Source organism: Thalassophryne amazonica, chromosome 1, assembly GCF_902500255.1.
Source record: "Thalassophryne amazonica chromosome 1, fThaAma1.1, whole genome shotgun sequence".
Classification (NCBI taxonomy): domain Eukaryota; kingdom Metazoa; phylum Chordata; class Actinopteri; order Batrachoidiformes; family Batrachoididae; genus Thalassophryne; species Thalassophryne amazonica.
Genome location: NC_047103.1, coordinates 170,550,510 through 170,571,941, shown reverse-complemented (window position 1 = coordinate 170,571,941; position 21,432 = coordinate 170,550,510). Strand labels below are relative to the sequence as shown.

At 44.2% G+C, this 21,432-nt stretch overlaps 1 protein-coding gene across 2 annotated transcripts in view; it reads right to left on the bottom strand.

Moving 5' to 3' along the window:
- The window catches only part of ahr2 (aryl hydrocarbon receptor 2), a 187,249-nt gene that overhangs the window by 6,930 nt on the left and 158,887 nt on the right, over positions 1-21,432 (bottom strand). The window contains exons 5-10 of one of the 2 annotated variants that reach the window (XM_034179128.1): positions 13,022-13,148; positions 12,802-12,941; positions 12,358-12,560; positions 10,774-10,883; positions 10,509-10,650; positions 5,236-6,970 (exon numbers count right to left, since the gene is read on the bottom strand). In XM_034179128.1, the coding sequence (XP_034035019.1) occupies positions 5,236-6,970; positions 10,509-10,650; positions 10,774-10,883; positions 12,358-12,560; positions 12,802-12,941; positions 13,022-13,148 (2,457 nt within the window). The remainder of the gene's footprint in view (positions 1-5,235; positions 6,971-10,508; positions 10,651-10,773; positions 10,884-12,357; positions 12,561-12,801; positions 12,942-13,021; positions 13,149-21,432) is intronic. The other variant, XM_034179132.1, reaches the window with a different exon arrangement.

The following is a 21,432-nucleotide window of genomic DNA, read 5'->3' as shown; positions in this document are numbered from 1 at the left end:
CTGTCACACTCTCCATCTCGTCATGCACTCCACCTGTCACACTCTCCGTCTCGTCACGCTCTCAGTCTCATCACACTCTCCGTCTCGTCAAGCTCTCCATCTCGTCACGCTCTCCACCTGTCACGCGCTAGGTCTCGTCACGGTCTCCGTCTCGTCACGCTCACCACCTGTCACACTCTCTGTCTCGTCAAGCTCTCCATCTCGTCACGCTCTCCACCTGTCACACTCTCCGTCTCGTCACGCTCTCCACCTGTCACACTCTCCGTCTCGTCATGCTCTCCACCTGTCACACTCTCCGTCTCATCACACTCGCCATCTCATCACGCTCTCCGTCTCGTCACACTCTCCATCTCGTCACGCTCTCGGCCTCGTCAGACTCTCCATCTCGTCCCGCTCTCATCATCATCAACATCAACTTTTTTCTTATATAGCGCCAAATCACAACAAACAGTTGCCCCAAGGCGCTCTATATTGTAAGGCAAGGCCATACAATAATTATGAAAAACCCCAACGGTCAAAACGACCCCCTATGAGCAAGCACTTGGCTACAGTGGGAAGGAAAAACTCCCTTTTAACAGGAAGAAACCTCCAGCAGAACCAGGCTCAGGGAGGGGCAGTCTTCTGCTGAGACTGGTTGGGGCTGAGGGAAAGAACCAGGAAAAAGACATGCTGTGAAGGGGGGCAGAGATCGATCACTAATGATTAAATGCAGAGTGATGCATACGGAGCAAAAAGAGAAAGAAACAGTGCATCATGGGAACCCCCCCACAGTCTACGTCTAAAGCAGCATAACCAAGGGATGGTCCAGGGTCACCTGATCCAGCCCTAACTATAAGCCTTAGCGAAAAGGAAAGTTTTAAGCCTAATCTTAAAAGTAGAGAGGGTATCTGTCTCCCTGATCTGAATTGGGAGCTGGTTCCACAGGAGAGGAGCCTGAAAGCTGAAGGCTCTGCCTCCCATTCTACTCTTACAAACCCTAGGAACTACAAGTAAGCCTGCAGTCTGAGAGCGAAGCGCTCTAATGGGGTAATATGGTACTACGAGGTCCCTAAGATAAGATGGGACCTGATTATTCAAAACCTTATAAGTAAGAAGAAGAATTTTAAATTCTATTCTAGAATTAACAGGAAGCCAATGAAGAGAGGCCAACACGGGTGAGATATGCTCTCTCCTGCTAGTCCCCGTCAGTACTCTAGCTGCAGCATTCTGAACCAACTGAAGGCTTTTTAGGGAACTTTTAGGACAACCTCATAATAATAATTACAATAGTCCAGCCAAGAGGAAATAAATGCATGAATTAATTTTTCAGCATCACTCTGAGACAAGACCTTTCTGATTTTAGAGATATTGTGTAAATGCAAAAAGGCAGTCCTACATATTTGTTTAATATGCGCTTTGAATGACATATCCTGATCAAAAATGACTCCAAGATTTCTCACAGTATTACTAGAGATCAGGGAAATGCCATCCAGAGTAACGATCTGGTTAGACACCATGCTTCTAAGATTTTTGGGGCCAAGTACAATAACTTCAGTTTTATCTGAGTTTAAAAGCAGGAAATTAGAGGTCATCCATGTCTTTATGTCTGTAAGACAATCCTGCAGTTTAGCTAATTGGTGTGTATCCTCTGGCTTCATGGATAGATAAAGCTGGGTATCATCTGCGTAACAATGAAAATTTAAGCAATACCGTCTAATAATACTGCCTAAGGGAAGCATGTATAAAGTGAATAAAATTGGTCCTAGCACAGAACCTTGTGGAACTCCATAATTAACTTTAGTCTGTGAAGAAGATTCCCCATTTACATGAACAAACTGTAATCTATTAGACAAATATGATTCAAACCACCGCAGTGCAGTGCCTTTAATACCTATGACATGCTCTAATCTCTGTAATAAAATTTTATGGTCAACAGTATCAAAAGCAGCACTGAGGTCCAACAAAACAAGCACAGAGATAAGTCCACTGTCCGAAGCCATAAGAAGATCATTTGTAACCTTCACTAATGCTGTTTCTGTACTATGATGAATTCTAAAACCTGACTGAAACTCTTCAAATAGACCATTCCTCTGCAGGTGATCAGTTAGCTGTTTTACAACTACCCTCTCAAGAATCTTTGAGAGAAAAGGAAGGTTGGAGATTGGCCTATAATTAGCTAAGATAGCTGGGTCAAGTGATGGCTTTTTAAGTAATGGTTTAATTACTGCCACCTTAAAGGCCTGTGGTACATAACCAACTAACAAAGATAGATTGATCATATTTAAGATTGAAGCATTGAATAATGGTAGGACTTCCTTGAGCAGCCTGGCAGGAATGGGGTCTAATAAACGTTGATGGTTTGGATGAAGTAACTAATGAAAATAACTCAGACAGAACAATCGGAGAGAAAGAGTCTAACCAAATACCGGCATCACTGAAAGCAGCCAAAGATAACGATACATCTTTGGGATGGTTATGAGTATTTTTTTCTCTAATAGTCAAAATTTTGTTAGCAAAGAAAGTCATGAAGTCATTACTAGTTAAAGTTAATGGAATACTCAGCTCAATAGAGCTCTGACTCTGTCAGCCTGGCTACAGTGCTGAAAAGAAACCTGGGGTTGTTCTTATTTTCTTCAATTAGTGATGAGTAGAAAGATGTCCTAGCTTTACGGAGGGCATTTTTATAGAGCAACAAACTCTTTTTCCAGGCTAAGTGAAGATCTTCTAAATTAGTGAGACGCCATTTCCTCTCCAACTTACGGGTTATCTGCTTTAAGCTACGAGTTTGTGAGTTATACCACGGAGTCAGACACTTCTGATTTAAAGCTCTCTTTTTCAGAGGAGCTACAGCATCCAAGGTTGTCTTCAATGAGGATGTAAAACTATTGACGAGATACTCTAACTCCCTTACAGAGTTTAGGTAGCTACTCTGCTCTGTGTTGGTATATGACATTAGGGAACATAAAGAAGGAATCATATCCTTAAACCACCTGTCACATTCTCCGTCTCGTCAAGCTCACCATTTAGTCACACTCTACTTCTCGTCACGCTCTCCACCTGTCACACTCTCCATCTCGTCACGCTCTCCTTCTCGTCACGCTCTCCACCTGTCACATTCTCCGTCTCGTCAAGCTCTACATCTTGTCACGCTCTCCACCTGTCGCACTCTCCATCTCATCATGCTCTCCGTCTCGTCACGCTCTCCGTCTCGTCACGCTCTCCACCTGTCACATTCTCCGTCTCGTCAAGCTCACCATTTCGTCACACTCTCCTTCTCGTCACGCTCTCCACCTGTCACATTCTCCATCTCGTCACACTCTCCATCTCGTCACGCTCTCCTTCTCGTCACGCTCTCCACCTGTCACATTCTCCGTCTCGTAAAGCTCTCCAGCTCGTCACGCTCTCCACCTGTCGCACTCTCCATCTCGTCATGCTCTCCGTCTCGTCAAGCTCTCCATCTCTTCACGCTCTAAAACCTGTCACGCTCTCCACCTGTCACACTCTCTGTCTCATCACACTCTCCGTCTCGTCACACTCTCCATCTCGTCATGCTCTCCATCTCGTCACGCTCTCCATCTCGTCACGCTCTCGGCCTCGTCAGACTCTCCATCTCGTCCCGCTCTCCACCTGTCACATTCTCCATCTCGTCAAGCTCACCATTTAGTCACACTCTACTTCTCGTCACGCTCTCCATCTGTCACATTCTCCGTCTCGCCACACACTCTCCATCTCGTCACGCTCTCCTTCTCATCACGCTCTCCACCTGTCACATTCTTCGTCTCGTCACACTCACCATCTCATCACGCTCTCCACCTGTCGCACTCTCCATCTCGTCATGCTCTCCGTCTCGTCACGCTCTCCGTCTCGTCACGCTCTCCACCTGTCACATTCTCCGTCTCGTCAAGCTCACCATTTCGTCACGCTCTCCTTCTCGTCACGCTCTCCACCTGTGACATTCTCCGTCTCGTCACACTCTCCATCTCGTCACGCTCTCCTTCTCGTCACGTTCTCCACCTGTCACATTCTCCGTCTCGTCAAGCTCTCCATCTCGTCACGCTCTCCACTTGTCACATTCTCCTTCTCGTCACACTCTCCGTCTCGTCACACTCTCTGTCTCGTCACACTCTCCATCTCGTCACACTCTCCATCTCGTCACACTCTCCTTCTCGTCACGCTCTCCTTCTCATCACGCTCTCCACTTGTCACATTCTCCGTCTCGTCAAGCTCTCCATCTCGTCACGCTCTCCACTTGTCACATTCTCCGTCTCGTCACACTCTCCATCTCGTCACACTCTCCTTCTCGTCAAGCTCTCTTTCTCGTCACGCTCTCCACTTGTCACGCTCTCCGTCTCGTCACGCTCTCCATCTCGTCACGCTCTCCATCTCGTCACGCTCTCCATCTCGTCACGCTCTCTTTCTCGTCACGCTCTCTTTCTCGTCACGCTCTCCATCTCGTCACGCTCTCTTTCTCGTCACGCTCTCTTTCTCGTCACGCTCTCCACTTGTCACATTCTCCGTCTCGTCACACTCTCCATCTCGTCACGCTCTCCTTCTCGTCACGCTCTCCTTCTCGTCACGCTCTCCTTTTCATCACGCTCTCCACCTGTCACATTCTCCGTCTCGTCAAGCTCTCCATCTCGTCACGCTCTCCACTTGTCACATTCTCCATCTCGTCACGCTCTCCTTCTAGTCACGCTCTCTTTCTCGTCACGCTCTCCACTTGTCACACTCTCCGTCTCGTCACACTCTCCATCTCGTCACGCTCTCTTTCTCATCACGCTCTCCACTTGTCACACTCTCCGTCTCGTCACACTCTCCGTCTCGTCACACTCTCCGTCTCGTCACACTCTCCGTCTCGTCACGCTCTCTGTGCATCAAGCTCTCCGTCCGTCACGCTCCTCATCCGTCAAGCTCTCCGTCTCATCACGCTCTCCGTCCGTTACACGTATGTAAAATCTGTCATTTTTAAATTCGCCGCTGTTTGTTTGTTTTTGTTTTGTATTGAGGGACGCCGTTCAGTCGAACCCTCCATATCATCCCTCATATAGAAAAAAATTGGTCAAAAAATTTGGTTTGGGTCTTGAACTAGGAAGGAGTACTAAGTCTTCAGTGTGTTCGTTTAGTTTTATCTCTCACTCTAAAGTCTTTCCGGCGCCTTCCACAGCGGACTTTCATAACTGTTGACCCCTCGGCCCCGTGACCGGGTTCAAAGCCTTAAACCGTGTCTGATAGTTCTCGCTGTGAAACTGTTTTTACCTGGTTCTGTTCACTGAAATTAAGGTATGGCTGTTGAACCAGCAGGCTGTCAGGGTCGAGGCTCGGTGTCAGATGGCAGGACAGCGGAGAGTCGTCAGGACTCCCATGCGGGATCGCCACCATTCCCACCGATTCACCACCCGGAAGACCCTGATAGAGGCAGGAGGGTTTGGCGGTAAGGTGGCTGCCTGCTGGATTCAGTCTGTGGCAGGACGGGGTCTGATCGTGTTGAAGTCCATTTACGGGCACTGTGGGTGTGGCATTACTGAACATACAGCTCCTGGAAGGTTCCAGAGGCGGTACTTCCATGGCTGGAATATTCAAAGTCTCTGCAGTCCTAAACATTGGCATGGTGTTCATAGAGTCCTGAGCCGGATTGACCCTGGTGAGAGGATTCCCCTGAAGTCCTGGCATCTGGTTAAGGCAGGTGTCCATTTGCTGGTGTCCTCTGGAAATCAGCTGCTGCTTTTGTGGCCACGACTGCCTCAGAGTCTCGTCATTTGGATTCTGGAGAGCGAAGTGGCCCTGGAAGCAGCTGGAAGAGGAAGGATCAGCAGCAAAGTCCAGGTCTGTTGAAATATTTTGGCTGTAGGTGTTCATAAAGGTGTTGGGATGGTTGGCGCTCGGGACAGAAGAGCCAGGTTGAAAAACAAATGTGGAATTCATTTGCCTCTCTGGACTCTGGTCGTGGAGGCCCATCGACACAAGCGGAGGGTGGTTCTGGATCGGATGCTGCATTTGGTTACAGTGAAACTGGTTGGCTGGGGTTTGCTTGACAGAGCACAGGTCACGGTTCTTATGGCTACCAGTGACTTGTAAAGTCCTCATTTCATTCTGTGTCTGAGTGCACAGCACAGAGGGGTCAAGGGTCACCGGCACGCCAAAGCTCCCTGTGGTGGCGAGTTCAGCATGAAGTCCAGCAGAGGGTGGTTTTGTGAGATGTGGCTGATGAGTTGGACCATTCAAAGAAGCGGAACTCATCTCAAGAGGACCGATGTGAGTCAGTTTCTGCTGTCCAGTTCCAATCAGGCCTCCGTTAGCTATCACATGGTTCAGGGGCTCCATGGTCCATGGAAAGTTCTGTACCTCAGACTGCAGAGGATCTTCGTTCTGGAGATCCAGCGTGGGGAGGCAGGCTGTTACATCATCCAGCTGGTCTGGTAAATTCAGGCCACCCTCCTTCTGGAGCTGCTCTTCAACAAATGACAAGACGTCATTGTTGAAAATCTCATCCAGGTCATTGCTCATCTCGCAGTTGGTGGCTCTCATCCTCAGCAATGTGCTTTCCCAGCTCTTCAGCTCTTCAAGCTCCACATCCAGGCTGCTCCTGAGGTTGTCTTCTCCAAGGATCTGCTGCAGGCTATCTATCATATCCTGTACTGTAGACTCAGCCTTCACCAAGCCTCCAAGGTCACTTTTGAGTGTAGGGGGCTTCCAGATGTCCCCGGGAACACTGACCAGGGCGTGGGTGTCCTTGAAGGCAGCGTCGTTGAGGGAGCTCAGGGAGTCAGCATTCTTATGGTCACAGTAATTTAAAGGGTCCTGCCTTAGCATGCAGCCCAGAATGGAGTTAGGGCTGATCGTGTTCTCATCTACCTTCCTCTGCTTAGGGGCGGAGCAGGAGTCCAGCATGTCAACCATCGGAGTTACATCGTACAGTATTGCCTCTCCAGTGGCAAAGCTGAATGGCAGCTGCAGCCGCCGGAGCCGAAGATGTTCTTCCCCTTCTTCATTTCTGTTAGAAAAACATACAAATGTGGGTTTTTCATTGGAAACAAACAATGACATGACTATCAACAACCACTGTGTTTTCCAGAAGACAAGTTGCACCTTTTTTTCTCTATGTAAAACTCAGATTTTAAAACAGTATCTTCCTGATTCCTGTTCCCCAGCATTTAACAACAGAAAGGAACTCAGAAACTAGCACACGTGCACGCCACAGCCTGTGCTGTTGCTTAACATAAGGACTTTTAAATTAAAAAAAATAAGCAAGATGGACAAATGCATGTTGGACAACATGCTGGATCTTATTTGAAGCCATCTGGACAAAACAAATCATCAGATGGACACAGAGGGAGAAGTGAATAGTCGATTTATGTAGGATGCCCTCAGTGTGTGGTGTGTACCATACAGACGGTTGAATTCCAAAGCTAAGCAAGATGGACAAAAAGATCATTTGGAAGTTTGGACAAAATAAACTGTCAGATGGACACAGCATTGGAAGCACTACAATAGAAATGTGAGAACATAAAAAATCGGCTCTTTAATTTGTTATTAATTTGTTGTAATTTATTATTGCCATTTATTCTTAAATTATAAAAGATTATTTTGTTTGGCATTTGATTCCTTGCAAAGCCAAACATAAATACTTATTATTATATAACGGCTGAGTGGATCCTTGTCATTGGTGGGTTGCATGTCACGTGACATGGATTATTCATACATTTGCTGTTGTGTTTCATTGAGTATGTAATAGTTATTTTTTAGAGTGCAATTTTGATGCTATATGAAATTTGTTATTGCACGCCCGACCACCGTGCATGTTTACACTACCGGGGGCAGCGTTTAGCTAAAGAGATAGCAGCATTTGTTTTGCTGACAATAACCTCAGATAAAACTGAAGTTATTGTACTTGGCCCCACAAATCTTAGAAACATGGTGTCTAACCAGATCCTTACTGTGGATGGCATTACCCTGACCTCTAGTAATACTGTGAGAAATCTTGGAGTCATTTTTGATCAGGATATGTCATTCAAAGCGCATATTAAACAAATATGTAGGACTGCTTTTTTGCATTTACGCAATATCTCTAAAATCAGAAAGGTCTTGTCTCAGAGTGATGCTGAAAAACTAATTCATGCATTTATTTCCTCTAGGCTGGACTATTGTAATTCATTATTATCAGGTTGTCCTAAAAGTTCCCTAAAAAGCCTTCAGTTAATTCAAAATGCTGCAGCTAGAGTACTGACGGGGACTAGAAGGAGAGAGCATATCTCACCCATATTGGCCTCTCTTCATTGGCTTCCTGTTAATTCTAGAATAGAATTTAAAATTCTTCTTCTTACTTATAAGGTTTTGAATAATCAGGTCCCATCTTATCTTAGGGACCTCGTAGTACCATATCACCCCAATAGAGCGCTTCGCTCTCAGACTGCAGGCTTACTTGTAGTTCCTAGGGTTTGTAAGAGTAGAATGGCAGGCAGAGCCTTCAGCTTTCAGGCTCCTCTCCTGTGGAACCAGCTCCCAATTCAGATCAGGGAGACAGACACCCTCTCTACTTTTAAGATTAGGCTTAAAACTTTCCTTTTTGCTAAAGCTTATAGTTAGGGCTGGATCAGGTGACCCTGAACCATCCCTTAGTTATGCTGCTATAGACTTAGACTGCTGGGGGGTTCCCATGATGCACTGTTTCTTTCTCTTTTTGCTCTGTATGCACCACTCTGCATTTAATCATTAGTGATCGATCTCTGCTCCCCTCCACAGCATGTCTTTTTCCTGGTTCTCTCCCTCAGCCCCAACCAGTCCCAGCAGAAGACTGCCCCTCCCTGAGCCTGGTTCTGCTGGAGGTTTCTTCCTGTTAAAAGGGAGTTTTTCCTTCCCACTGTAGCCAAGTGCTTGCTCACAGGGGGTCGTTTTGACCGTTGGGGTTTTACATAATTACTGTATGGCCTTACCATACAATATAAAGCGCCTTGGAGCAACTGTTTGTTGTGATTTGGCGCTATATAAAAAAATTGATTGATTGATTGATTGATTGATTGATGGACGGCAATTTGAAGGAGCTAATTGATGCTGCTAATTCTTCTAACACACACACAAATCCACTACGCTGTAAGCTGTTTGGAGACCTGAAGAGCTGTTAGAGTGAAAAGCTGGACTAATTTCTAATGTGATTTTTTTTTTTTTTTTTTGCTGAACTGGGGAACTATACAAAGTCTTTTTTTTTTTTAGAAGTACACAAAGTCAGTCCACTGCCTCACAGACTAACTGTTTTTCCAAAGTTGACTGAGAACAATTGGAATGGATTCCAATTTAAAGTTCATGTTGGACTGTTGACATCAAAACACCAGTGGAACACCAAATGTAAGCCCATTTACTGTTGTTTATAAATTAATAAAACATCAAATGACAAGGATCTATTTTAGCCCTCATATAAAACAAATAATGAATGTTTTTTCATTCTTCAATGGTAGCAAAGAAGCTTGAATCTTGAACTGGACTGGGTTGCTTGACGCGAGGACGTTTCGCTTCAAATCGCAGAAGCTTCCTCAGCTAAAAATCTTGCTCTGGTAGTCTAACTTCTGTCTTGACTCTTGTAGAAAAGAATAACAGAAGCCACAAAAGCTGGAGTTTTAAACCTAATCAGACCCCTCCTACTGAGAGGCACACTGCTATTGGCTAGTGACTAAACAAATGCTCTAATTAGCACCTATTGTGCTCTAGTTAGCACCCTCCTAATGACAGGGTAGCTGTCCCTCCTAACGATGGGACTGACACCTCTCCTGACGACTCTCCTGATGATGTGAATGACTCATTACCATGAACAAAAAAGACTGAAACTTCTTAGACCTGAATACCCCATTGTAAACAGGGGACAAAGCGTGTCTCAGACCCCCTCCCCGGTTAAGACTGGGTTTCAACTGTTTCTGGGTTTCAACTGATGTGAATATTTCATGATTAATATTTCAAATTAAATATTCATACCATTGAACTCATAAACATTCTTTATTGAACTGAATGTGTGATTTTTCAGTATACTAGTCACAGGATCTCCCATAAAGGAAAACAAAAAACAAAAACTGATACTCCAGAATAAAATACAGTAACTGATTACTAACGACTTTTTCAGCATCTTCATATCATTCAATAAAAGCAGCACATCCTCAGACTTAAAGCCAGACTAACTTCACTTGCACTACTTTGAACTCTGCTGAATAAATTTTTAGTCACTGACAGATAAGTTATTGATCAGGCAGCAGCTAATAGACACTGGAAAACCTCAAACTGATCAATTATTAACTAGTCTGTTCTTACATTTTTATACAAATCTGTATTTCATGGGTTTAAAAAGTATTTCTAAATTACACAAATCAAAGCAACTGAAGAATCATTCAAAACATTTATTACAATAACAGAAAATTAACTCACATTTGCTAATAAAATTACAATATAATAAAATATGAAAAATGTATTATTATTTTTAAAAATAATTTCTGTGCTGTGACAGCAGTAAGAAAACTAAAATCTCCAGCAGACCACACGGTAGCTCTTACGTCAGTGCTCGCTGCCGAGCCACAATGAAATCTGGTTTTCCTGCTTTAAAGACCATCCTGGCATTGGCCTGGACCCACTGCCACACCCCGGATTTGGTCAGCAGCCTGAAGACGGTCAAGCCGGTTTCGCTGGTTTTAATCACTGGAACACAGAAGAGTTGGAACTCAACCTCACCATCGATCTGTTTATTCACATTTTTATTTCACTCTTTCTAAGAAGATGCGTCACTACACAGAAAAAAAAAATCAGAGAAGAAGAGCGTACTCTTAAGGTGGTTGTCGGCACAGTACATCATGTCCGCGGCGTGAATGAAGTGGTAGCCGGATCCTTTCATGCACAGTTCAGTTTCATTGTAACCCAGAACCACCTTTCCTCTGGAAAAATACACAAACAAAAACCACATGAACAACAAACCTTCACATAAAAATACATTAACACCGCCCCGCCCATCTCCAAAATAAAACACAAAACAAAAAACATTCAGAAATTCCAATTTTGCCATTTTTAAGATCAAGGGTCAAATGTGTGCTTTTGTGCTGGTAACAGGAGCTACCGCATGTTTTTGGTTTTCGGTTCCAGTGTTTCACCATTTTTCAAATGTTACATCACTTAGTGTACTTTCTAAAATATGTATTTAATAGTAATAATACTTTATTGCTGTTTTGGTAAATAACTGCTAAGTTCTGGGTGTATTTTAATGTTTTTTTAAAGGGTACGTTTTTGGAGCTGGAACTAGTGATTAGATTTTGGGGCTCGTCCACATCTGGTTAACATCTGCGGTAGTTAAACTCCTTAAATTGCCAAACGCATGCCCTCCTCCCTCATTAACTTCAAGCTCATCGACACTTACGTCTCCTCAGTAATGCATTCATGGCCACACTTCATGGACAAGAACATCCTCAAATGTAACTATTTTTAAACCTTGCTTTTACTTTTTCAATTACCACTTTGAGATCATTTCTTCTTCCTGGTATTGTAAAGGAAATAAAATGTCTTTTGTATCATAAGTGGACGTCCATAATGATAAATGACATTTGTGACCCCAGCCAAGGATTTATATGAGCTGTTGTGATATTTGTAAACAGAAAAATGTGTCCAACCATGAATTTGACAGTCGACAGTTTTGTTTTGTTTTTTTTAATACAGGGATCATCCCATTGGTGTGGAACGTCTATGGGAAAGTTATGAAGGGTCATTTAAGAGGGTTAGGGTTCTATTTTTTAACATTACAGGCTTTGATTTTATGGTATAAAATCAATAATTAATTACAACATTTTAGAATATTTGTCACAGATAAAGCAGGACAGATGTGATACACACACACACACACACACACACACACACACACACACACACACACACACACACACACACACACACACAAACACACACACACACACACAAAACCATTAAGAAAGTATAAAATGGGGTCGTTTATCACCCAAGTCATGTTTATCATGTGAGAAATGACCCCACTTGGTCATTTTCGTGCTAAAAACAGTTTGGCCATTTGAGGGTTAAGTTCTTGTATCTGTGAGACTTCACCAAAAAAAGATTCTGATGTGTTTGTAAATTTATAATTTCATTTATTGACCAAGTTTTTAAATGAACATGAAGTTTTTAATAGAAAAATAAGCTAATGTTGTGGCTAAAATCCCAACCAAGAGGTCGATTTCTTCAAACATTCTGACACGATGTCGTCTTCTACAATGTTTGCAGTGGGCAGATAAATGAGACGCCTGAGAAACGTCCTCTCATTCTGTTGAGTAGTTTATGGGTTTATGAGCAGAACACAGTTCAGTCTAAACACATGGTTATCACAAATGTTCTGAAGGTTTTTGGCGCAACCTGCTGTCGATGCCCATGGGCGTGAAGTCCAGTTTGTGTTTGGTCTGAAAGAGGAGCGTCTTGCTTCGGATCTCCAGGATGGATGGCGGCTGCAGCGGCGTGGCGATGGAGAACAAAGCCAGCTGAGCGGGAACCAGTGTCCCATCGTCCAACACCCGGGTCTGACCGTGAAGTAACTTCAGGCGGCCGTGAAAGTTCAGGGCCTGGACATGAAGATCAGAGGCAGCTGTGTATATGTGTGCGTGTGCAGCAGGATCCATAATCCCTCCCCTCTTGGTGACCCAGATCTACCAACGCTTACTATTATTTTTTTCTTCTTCATAAGTTATGGGAAATGAATAATTAATCACCACAACAGTTTTTAGCGTGACACGTTTGGACCTGAAGGTGACCAACAGGTTTAAGACATGAGTGGCGCTGTGGGCACGGTGACAGAGACATTACCAGGAAGCCGGAGGAGTTGTCGAGCAGGCAGCGGAAACGGCAGCAGAAGTTTCTCTCCAGGAAGGAGGAGTTTTCTGGGGGGATGGTCTGGGGGTCATAGGTTACGATGGTGTTGCTGACCTCAGTGGGGCTCTGATCACCTGCAGAGACGGACAAACACAGATCAGACATGAGAAAGAGGCATCACTCTGAACTCTGTGAGATGTTTGAAGCGTCTCACTCTGACTGTCCATGGCGTCGTCCTGCTGGCTCTGACTCGGGTTGAGAGCAAAGTGAAGCTGCTGCCTGAACAGAGCCCGGTCGTCTGTGTGGATCAGCTCAAACACGCTCTGATGGACAACGTCTGACTGCACAGAGCAAGAAGAAGTCAGATTTATTTGATCAGTTTCTGGTCATACTTTCAAACAACAAAAAGATGAGCAGATGAATCTATTCACATGGTGACCACTAGAGGCCACCGTTGCTTGCTTGTGGTTTCCAATTACCGTATAAGGGTTTTTGTTGGGGAGGTCCCGTGACTTATACCAAAGAGTGATTTTATATCAGACTTTCTAGGAATCAAAAGGACTAAACAAATTAAACTCTAATAATATCACAAATTACACCACAACAATGCACAAAAGATTCCAAATTAAAGAGCTGATAATACTGGAAAATGTGCAACTTATACTCTGGAAAATACAGTAAATGAAACTGAGCTGACAATTGCCGTTTCGGTTTGTCCACACGTCCCTGAACAGATTCACTCCAGCTAACAAACAAACAAAAACAGTTCCTCACATTTTACAGATGCTGTTTGGATGCACGATGCTCAAGACTGGGTGCTCAAGACTCAGCGGACTCAGACTAAATGTGCCGCCAGCATTACCCTGTTAAACCTACAGCAATTTGATGCAATTAAAGTCAAATTCATACATCAAATCTGAACATAATTTTTTGTTCAATCATCTCCTCACTCAGGGGGAGGAGGAGTAGCAGGAAGACAGAGGTCAGGAATGAGACGAACAGTAGCAGCCAGTAAACCAGTATTAATCAGTAAGTCTGGTATTTATATTGTGTATTTATACTGCAAACTGGTTTTCTTTCTTACTTGCACTTTTGACACTCTGTGCTTCGTACCCCATGTGCTGCTATACAATGCTGCCAGAACCTCAATTTCCCACAGGGAGTCTTCTCAAGGGCTCAATAAAGTTCTAACTAATCTCATCTAATGAACTCAAATGTTTTTTGGAATCAAAACTTTGAAAGACCTTAAAAACTCTTCCCAAGGGTTTTGTTATCATCCTGTTTGTTTGTTCATAGAATTCTAGAAAGTGTAATTGGTGAATTCTGGATCTTTCATAATCATGATATTTAAAAATTGATTAAAGGAAACATTTTATAATCTAATCTTGGTCCCAACAAAATTTTATCAACTCTTCCCCGACCCAAGACGATCTCCAACAAAAACAAGATGAACTTTTAAAAGTATTTTATACACACACATACATGCCCACACATGCAAGTATGCACACACACACACACACACACACACACACACACACACACACACACACACACACACACACACACACACACACACACACACACACACACACACACACACACACACACACACACACTCACTCACTCCAACCTGATGGAGCTTGAGAGGTGCTGCAAAGAGGAATGGACCAAACTGCCCAAAGATAGGTGCACCAAGCTGGTGGCATCATATTCAAGAGGACATGAGGCTGGAATTGCAGCCAAAGGTGCATCAACAAAGTATTGAGCAAAGGCTGTGAATACTTGTGGCGTACATGCGATTTCTTAGTTTTTAATAAATTGGCAAAAACATCAAATTTGTGTGTATTGTGTGTAGAATTTTGAGAAAAAAATGAAGAGCTTGTTTACAGATTAAAGGAGGAAGACGCAGAGCTTGTGAAGCAACCATGTGAGTCAAAACTGAAGTGGAAGATGACTGATGTTCCGCTGTCTGTGTTGTTTGAACATGGTGTGTTTGTGGATGTGTGTAAATACTGGAATGTGTACTGTCCAACAGTAAAGTGTGCAAAAAGGAAAGCAAAAATATCCACATCTACTTCCTAAATTTACTTACCTGAGGTTGGATTATTTTATATGTGATTGTCTGAGTGGGGAGGCGGAGCTTTTGTTGGCTAAGAACAGGCATTTTCCTGCATCTGATGAGTTCTACTGTAAGTTATGAAGCACCTCAGAGGTTTTTGCTGAAATCATTTTGCCTGCCTGAGAATCATGTAAGAGAAATGTGTGTGTTGGCGTGAAGATGTCAAGTCAGTTTGGGTGAGAGTTTTATTGGCGAGCTGCAGAATGTTTGTGCTGGCGCGCTGCATTCGCAACAGATGATGAAAGCACAAACAATGCCCTCAGCTCTGTCAGTGGATGAATGTGCGGTGTTGTGAAGCAGCCACACCTTTCCACGTCTCTGTTACTCAACCGTCGGCAAACAAACCCACACAAAACCCTCCTTTGTCAGCAGCCAAGACAAATGGCTTCAGACTGCAGCCAGCCTTTATCAGGATACGTCAGCTAGAAGGGCACTCAGAGCGCTGCCCTCTGTCAAGAAGCAGCCAAACCCTCAGATAGAATAAAGGACAGGTTCACTTTTTACAGTCACACAAAAACAGCATTAGCAAACGCATCACATAAAATTACCATTAGCAAAGACATCACACAAAAACAGCTTTACCAAACAGGTCTCATTAAAACAGCATTAGCAAAGAGGTCACACAAAATTATCGTTAGCAAATAGGTCACACAAAATCACCATTAGCCAACAGGCCACACAAAATCACCATTAGCCAACAGGTCACACAAAAACACCGTTAGCAAACAGGTCACACAAAAACACCATTAGCAAAGAGGTCGCACAAAAACAGCTTTACCAAACAGGTCCCATAAAAACAGCATTAGCAAACAGGTCACACAAAATCACCGTTAGCAAACAGGTCACACAAAAACAGCGTTAGCTAACAGGTCACACAAAAACAGAGTTAGCCAACTGGTCACACAAAAACAGAGTTAGCCAACTGGTCACACAAAATCACCATTAGCCAACAGGTCACACAAAATCACCATTAGCCAACAGGTCACACAAAAACACCGTTAGCAAAGAGGTCGCACAAAAACAGCTTTACCAAACAGGTCCCATAAAAACAGCATTAGCAAACAGGTCACACAAAATCACCGTTAGCAAACAGGTCACACAAAAACACTGTTAGCAAACAGGTCACACAAAAACAGGGTTAGCCAACTGGTCACACAAAAACACCGTTAGCAAACAGGTCACACAAAAACAGCATTAGCAAACAGGTCACACAAAAACAGCCTTAGCAAAGAGGTCGCACAAAAACACCATTAGCAAAGAGGTCACACAAAAACAGCGTTAGCAAACAGGTCACAAAAAAACAGCATTAGCCAACAGGTAACACAAAAACAGCGTTAGCAAACAGGTCACACAAAATCACCTTTAGCAAACAGGTCACACAAAAACAGCGTTAGCAAACAGGTCACACAAAAACACCGTTAGCCAACAGGTCACACAAAAACAGTGTTAGCAAAGAGGTCACACAAAAACAGCGTTAGCAAAGAGGCCGCACAAAAACACCATTAGCAAAGAGGTCGCACAAAAACAGCTTTACCAAACAGGTGACACAAAAACAGCGTTAGCAAACACGTGACACAAAAACAGCGTTAGCAAACAGGTCACATAAAATCACAGATAACAAACAGGTCACACACAATCACCGGTAGCAAACAGGTCACAGAAAAACAGCGTTAGCCAACAGGTCACAGAAAAACAGCGTTAGCCAACAGGCCAAACAAAAACAGCGTTAGCCAACAAGTCACACAAAAACAGCGTTAGCAAACAGGTCACACAAAAACAGCGTTGGCAAACAGGTCACACAAAAACAACGTTAGCAAACAGGTCACACAAAATCACCGTTAGCCAACAGGTCACACAAAAACAACGCTAGCAAGCAGGTCACACAAAAACACAGCAAACACGTCACGCAAAATCACCATCAGCAAAGAGGTCGCAAAAAACAGCTTTACCAAACAGGTCACACAAAATCAGTGTTAGCCAGCAGGTCACACAACATCACCATTAGCAAACAGGGCACACAAAATCACCGTTAGCAAACAGGGCACACAAAATCACCGTTAGCCAACAGGTCACACAAACTCGCCGTTAACCAACAGGTCACACAAAAACAGCGTTAATAAAGAGGTCACACAAAATCACCGTTAGCAAACAGGTCACACAAAACAGCATTAGCAAACAGGTCACAAAAAATCACCATTAGGAAACAGGTCGCATAGAAACAGTGTTAGCAAACAGGTCACACAAAAATAACGTTAGCAAACAGGTCACACAAAAACAGCATTAGCAAACAGGTCACACAAAATCACCGTTAGCAAGCAGGTCACACAAAATCACCGTTAGCAAGCAGGTCACACAAAATCAGCATTAGCAAACAGGTCACACAAAATGACCATTAGCAAAGAGATCACACAAAAACAGCATTAGCAAACATGGATGGGGAGCGTCGGTGCACAGACATTTTCAGATCTCTCCAGAGATGTTCAGTTGGATTCAGGTCTGAGCTCTGGCTGGGCCACTCAAGGACATTCACAGAGTTGTCCTGAAGTCACTCTTTTGATATCTTGGCTGTGTGCTTAGGGTCATTGTCCTGATGACAGATGAACCATCGCCCCAGTCTGAGGTCAAGAGCGCTCTGGAGCAGGTTTTCATCCAGGATGTCTCTGTACAATGCTACATTCATCTTTCCCTCAATCCTGACTAGTCTCCCAGTTCCTGCTGCTGAAAAACATCCCCACAGCCCCATGTAAGCTGTAGAAACATCTCAAGGATGATCAGTGGAAACAGGAGGCACCTGAGCTCAACTTTGAGATTCATGGTAAAGACTGTGAATACTTAAGTACATGTGATTTCTTGCAAAAATCTCACTTTTTCACACTGTCATTATGGGGTATTGTGTGGAGAATTTTGAGGGGGAGGGGGGAATTTCATCCTTTTTGGAATAAGGCAGTAACATAACACAATATGGGAAAAACTGCAGTGCTATGAATACTTTCTGGAAGCACCATATGGGCTGAAAAGGTTGTGATGTGCACATGTCCATGCACATTGTGGGGAAGGTATGTATCACGTGCACTCACCTCAGACAGTGTTTTTTTTTTTTTTTTGCTAACTCTCCCTTGGTTCAGACAGATGTGTTTGTAAGTCAAGAGTTCAGAGCCCGCAAACAGCTGAATGCTCGTGTGCGTGCACACACACATGCACGCTTCCCTGTCCATCATCTCGGGGGGATCGCTGTCAGCGATGTTTCAAACAGAACAGCACAACTGCAGCTGTCATGTTTAAAAACACATTCTGAGTGGATGAATTCATCATTTCACAGAAAGAAAATCAACTCGTTTCATTCTCCTCACTCAAACTCAGAGGGAGCATCTTCTACATGGTGAGGTCCATAAATCACAGTTCCTTGGAATCACAGGAAAAAGCAGCAAGAGGTTGTGACCGTCACACAGACAAGCCAGAAGCCAACACTCAAAGGATGAGTTCCTATGGAGCTCTGCTGGGAGGAAACGTGCAAGAAAATCAACCGCATTTAGAGATGTGCTGGTACTGTGGAACCAAACCTGGGACCTTCCTGCTGTGAGGGAGTGTACGCCTCATACACCTGTTGCTACACACAAGTGTGCACACAAGTGCCTGAAAGACAGAGTGTGCACTGTGCGAACCCTTTGCACCCTCTTGCAGCAGGTGCTGGCCAAATTCCAGGTGACATGCACGAAAATCTAATGCCGCGTTCACACCGGGCATGACCAGACGCCACAAATTTGCTTCGGTTGCGTGGCGACGGACGCGCCACCATCGCCCGGTGTGTCGCTCTGCTTTCGCTGTGAAAAATCACCCCAGTGCATCATCAAATAGGAGGAGCTTCCATTCCGCTCGCAGGCTCCGGTTGTCAGTCAAGTTAACATGACGGACCTTGATCACACGGAGCGAGTTGTTGTGGAAAGCTGACAAACGTCATGAGACATTCCCAATTCAGGGAGTTTCATTATTTGCTGCAGGACCTGCGTCTGGATGACGGCAGCTTTCAGTGGTCCTTCCGCCTCTGCAGGACCCAGTTTGAGGACTTCCTGTCTCATTCACGCGCACACATGTAAACAATAACAATAAAAAAAATCATCCATGAAGATCATTTTCACGGACAATTCGCTCGCACGCGCAAGTAAAAAGAAAACAAAAAAAAAAACCTCCGCTGCTTGCTGTGGGGCTGCTCTTCGCTCTTCCCCAAAAAAACTCTGTAATAATTGTGTTTAGAAACCAGTCACCATTTGCTTTATTATACATCTATGTAGTTAATTAATAAAATAATCTTCACGGATGATTCACTCGCGCGCACACGTTAAAAAAAAAAAAACCTCCGCTCCCCCTGCTGCGGGGCTGCTGCTCGCTCTTCCCCCAAAAACTCTGTCATAATTGTGAAATAAAGGACAAAAGGGACATAAGTCCTGCTCACAGGCTGGCTACCAGAGACAGGACATGTTCACATCCAACTCAGTCAAACTCCAGACATCTCCACGTCACTACATATTCAGTCCCTGGTTGGTCATCGTGGCGTGACAAGACGAAAAAGTTCAGATTTTTCAACTTGGGGAGGAGGGCAACGCGACGTGACGCAATATCGCACCACAAACAGCGCCAATCGCTCAAAATCGCTTCACTCATGTCGCTTCATCCACATCCATCGCGTCTCGCTGAATGGCTTGGCGCCACAACGCGTCCTTCCATAGGGATTACATGGCAACCTGTCACTGGTGTCGCTCGCGTCACACCCGGTGTGAACACGGCATAACACCGCTCGCGTGGCACTTAGAAAATGTGTGGCCAGTCGCAGTCTTGGCACAACAACAGACTGCAGACAATCGCTTTCATATTCGCAGAGACATTTGTCTAAGTCCCACACGAGTGTGGCTTTGGTGTGTGCGCTGAGATGACAGGAGGTGTGTCTTCCCACTGAAGAGGCTGTGGAAATCTGTGGATCTGGACATCCCAGCTGGACTGTACTGTGTTTGGATGTACATGGACAAACAACTGCCAACTGTGACACATGTGTGTCTGTTTGCTGTTATCTATTGGACATAAATAAAAACATGTATCACTGTGGCGACATGTTGCAGCGAGCGAGCACGTGCACGGCATGCACATGGACAGGATGCTCCCAGGTTGAAACGGCTTGTCAGATCAGAACATGCAGCAGGCAATCTCACTGTCATGTCACCCACATAAGCCCTAAGCCCTGTTATACATGGCGCAGTGCCCTGCGGTGCGCTGTCCACAAGACGCGCATGTGGCCGATTGGAGACGCGGCAGCAGATGTGGACATGAATAAGACGAGTGAACTGCTTCTCATTCATGTCATTTCATGACTGTATGTCTGTGGCCATGGGTCATTTACAGAGGAACAGACAGATCATATTTGTATTGCTTACTTGATAAATGCCGTGTTTTTATATGGTGTGTGATTTTTTTTTTGTAATACTTCCATGTCCTTCCTAATATGAGGCAGATTCCTGCAACTTTCAAAGAACAGCTCCGTAGCTCAGTGGTAAAGTCTCTGACTGGTAATCAGAGGTTTTGGACGGAGAGGGTTCACGTCCAGTGGGTCATTTTTTTTTAATATATTCCACATAAGCGTCGCAATGTGATCCCACAGGTACTGGCTGGCTTCATTTATATATATATATATATATATATATATATATATATATATATATATTCCACATAAGCGGGGCGATGTGGTCCCACAGATACCGGCTGGTTTCATTTTTTCTTTATATTCCACATAAGTGGCACAATGTGGTCCCACAGGTGCCGCAGCTGGCACTGTGTTCCTGTCCGAAAGACACTGGCGTGTGCATGAACTCTCGCACCGGGTTCATGCAGGCCTGCCCATCGGCGCAATGTTTTGTCGTGCGCTAATTTAGAACTATTTCGCACTGTTTTGCGGTTTTTGTCCAAACGCCATCCAAACTTCGCACTACATGTGAAGTTGCCATTAAATGGGATTTTTTACTTTTAATAATTAATGTCTGTGAATTTGTGGGCCCTATCTTGGCCATCTATAATGGCTAGTCTAAGAGGTGGGACGAAGTCACCATCAAGTCACTCTCAAGTCATGAATCAGTATCTCAAGTCATAATGACCACCAGTTGTTTGCAAGCTGACTTGAGACTTGACTTAGGGCTTGCTGATTCATGACTTGAGAGTGACTTGATGGTGACTTCATCCCACCTCTCGCCAGTCTAATATGTATCTGGCAGTGGTGGGCACAGCTAACCAAAAAGTTAGCTTTGATAACTAGTAATCAGCTAACTGAAAAGTTATTTTTATTTTTTTATGCTAAACCGTCTAAAAACCTATCAGAAGCTACAGATAACCAATAACTTTCCATTTTACCTCCCATATGCTCTCAACTACTAAAAAGCTAATTTTGAGTTTAAACACAGCCAAAGCTTCTAATAGAACCAATAGCGATCACAAACCCAAACAGCCAATGAGCCAGCACTTATGTC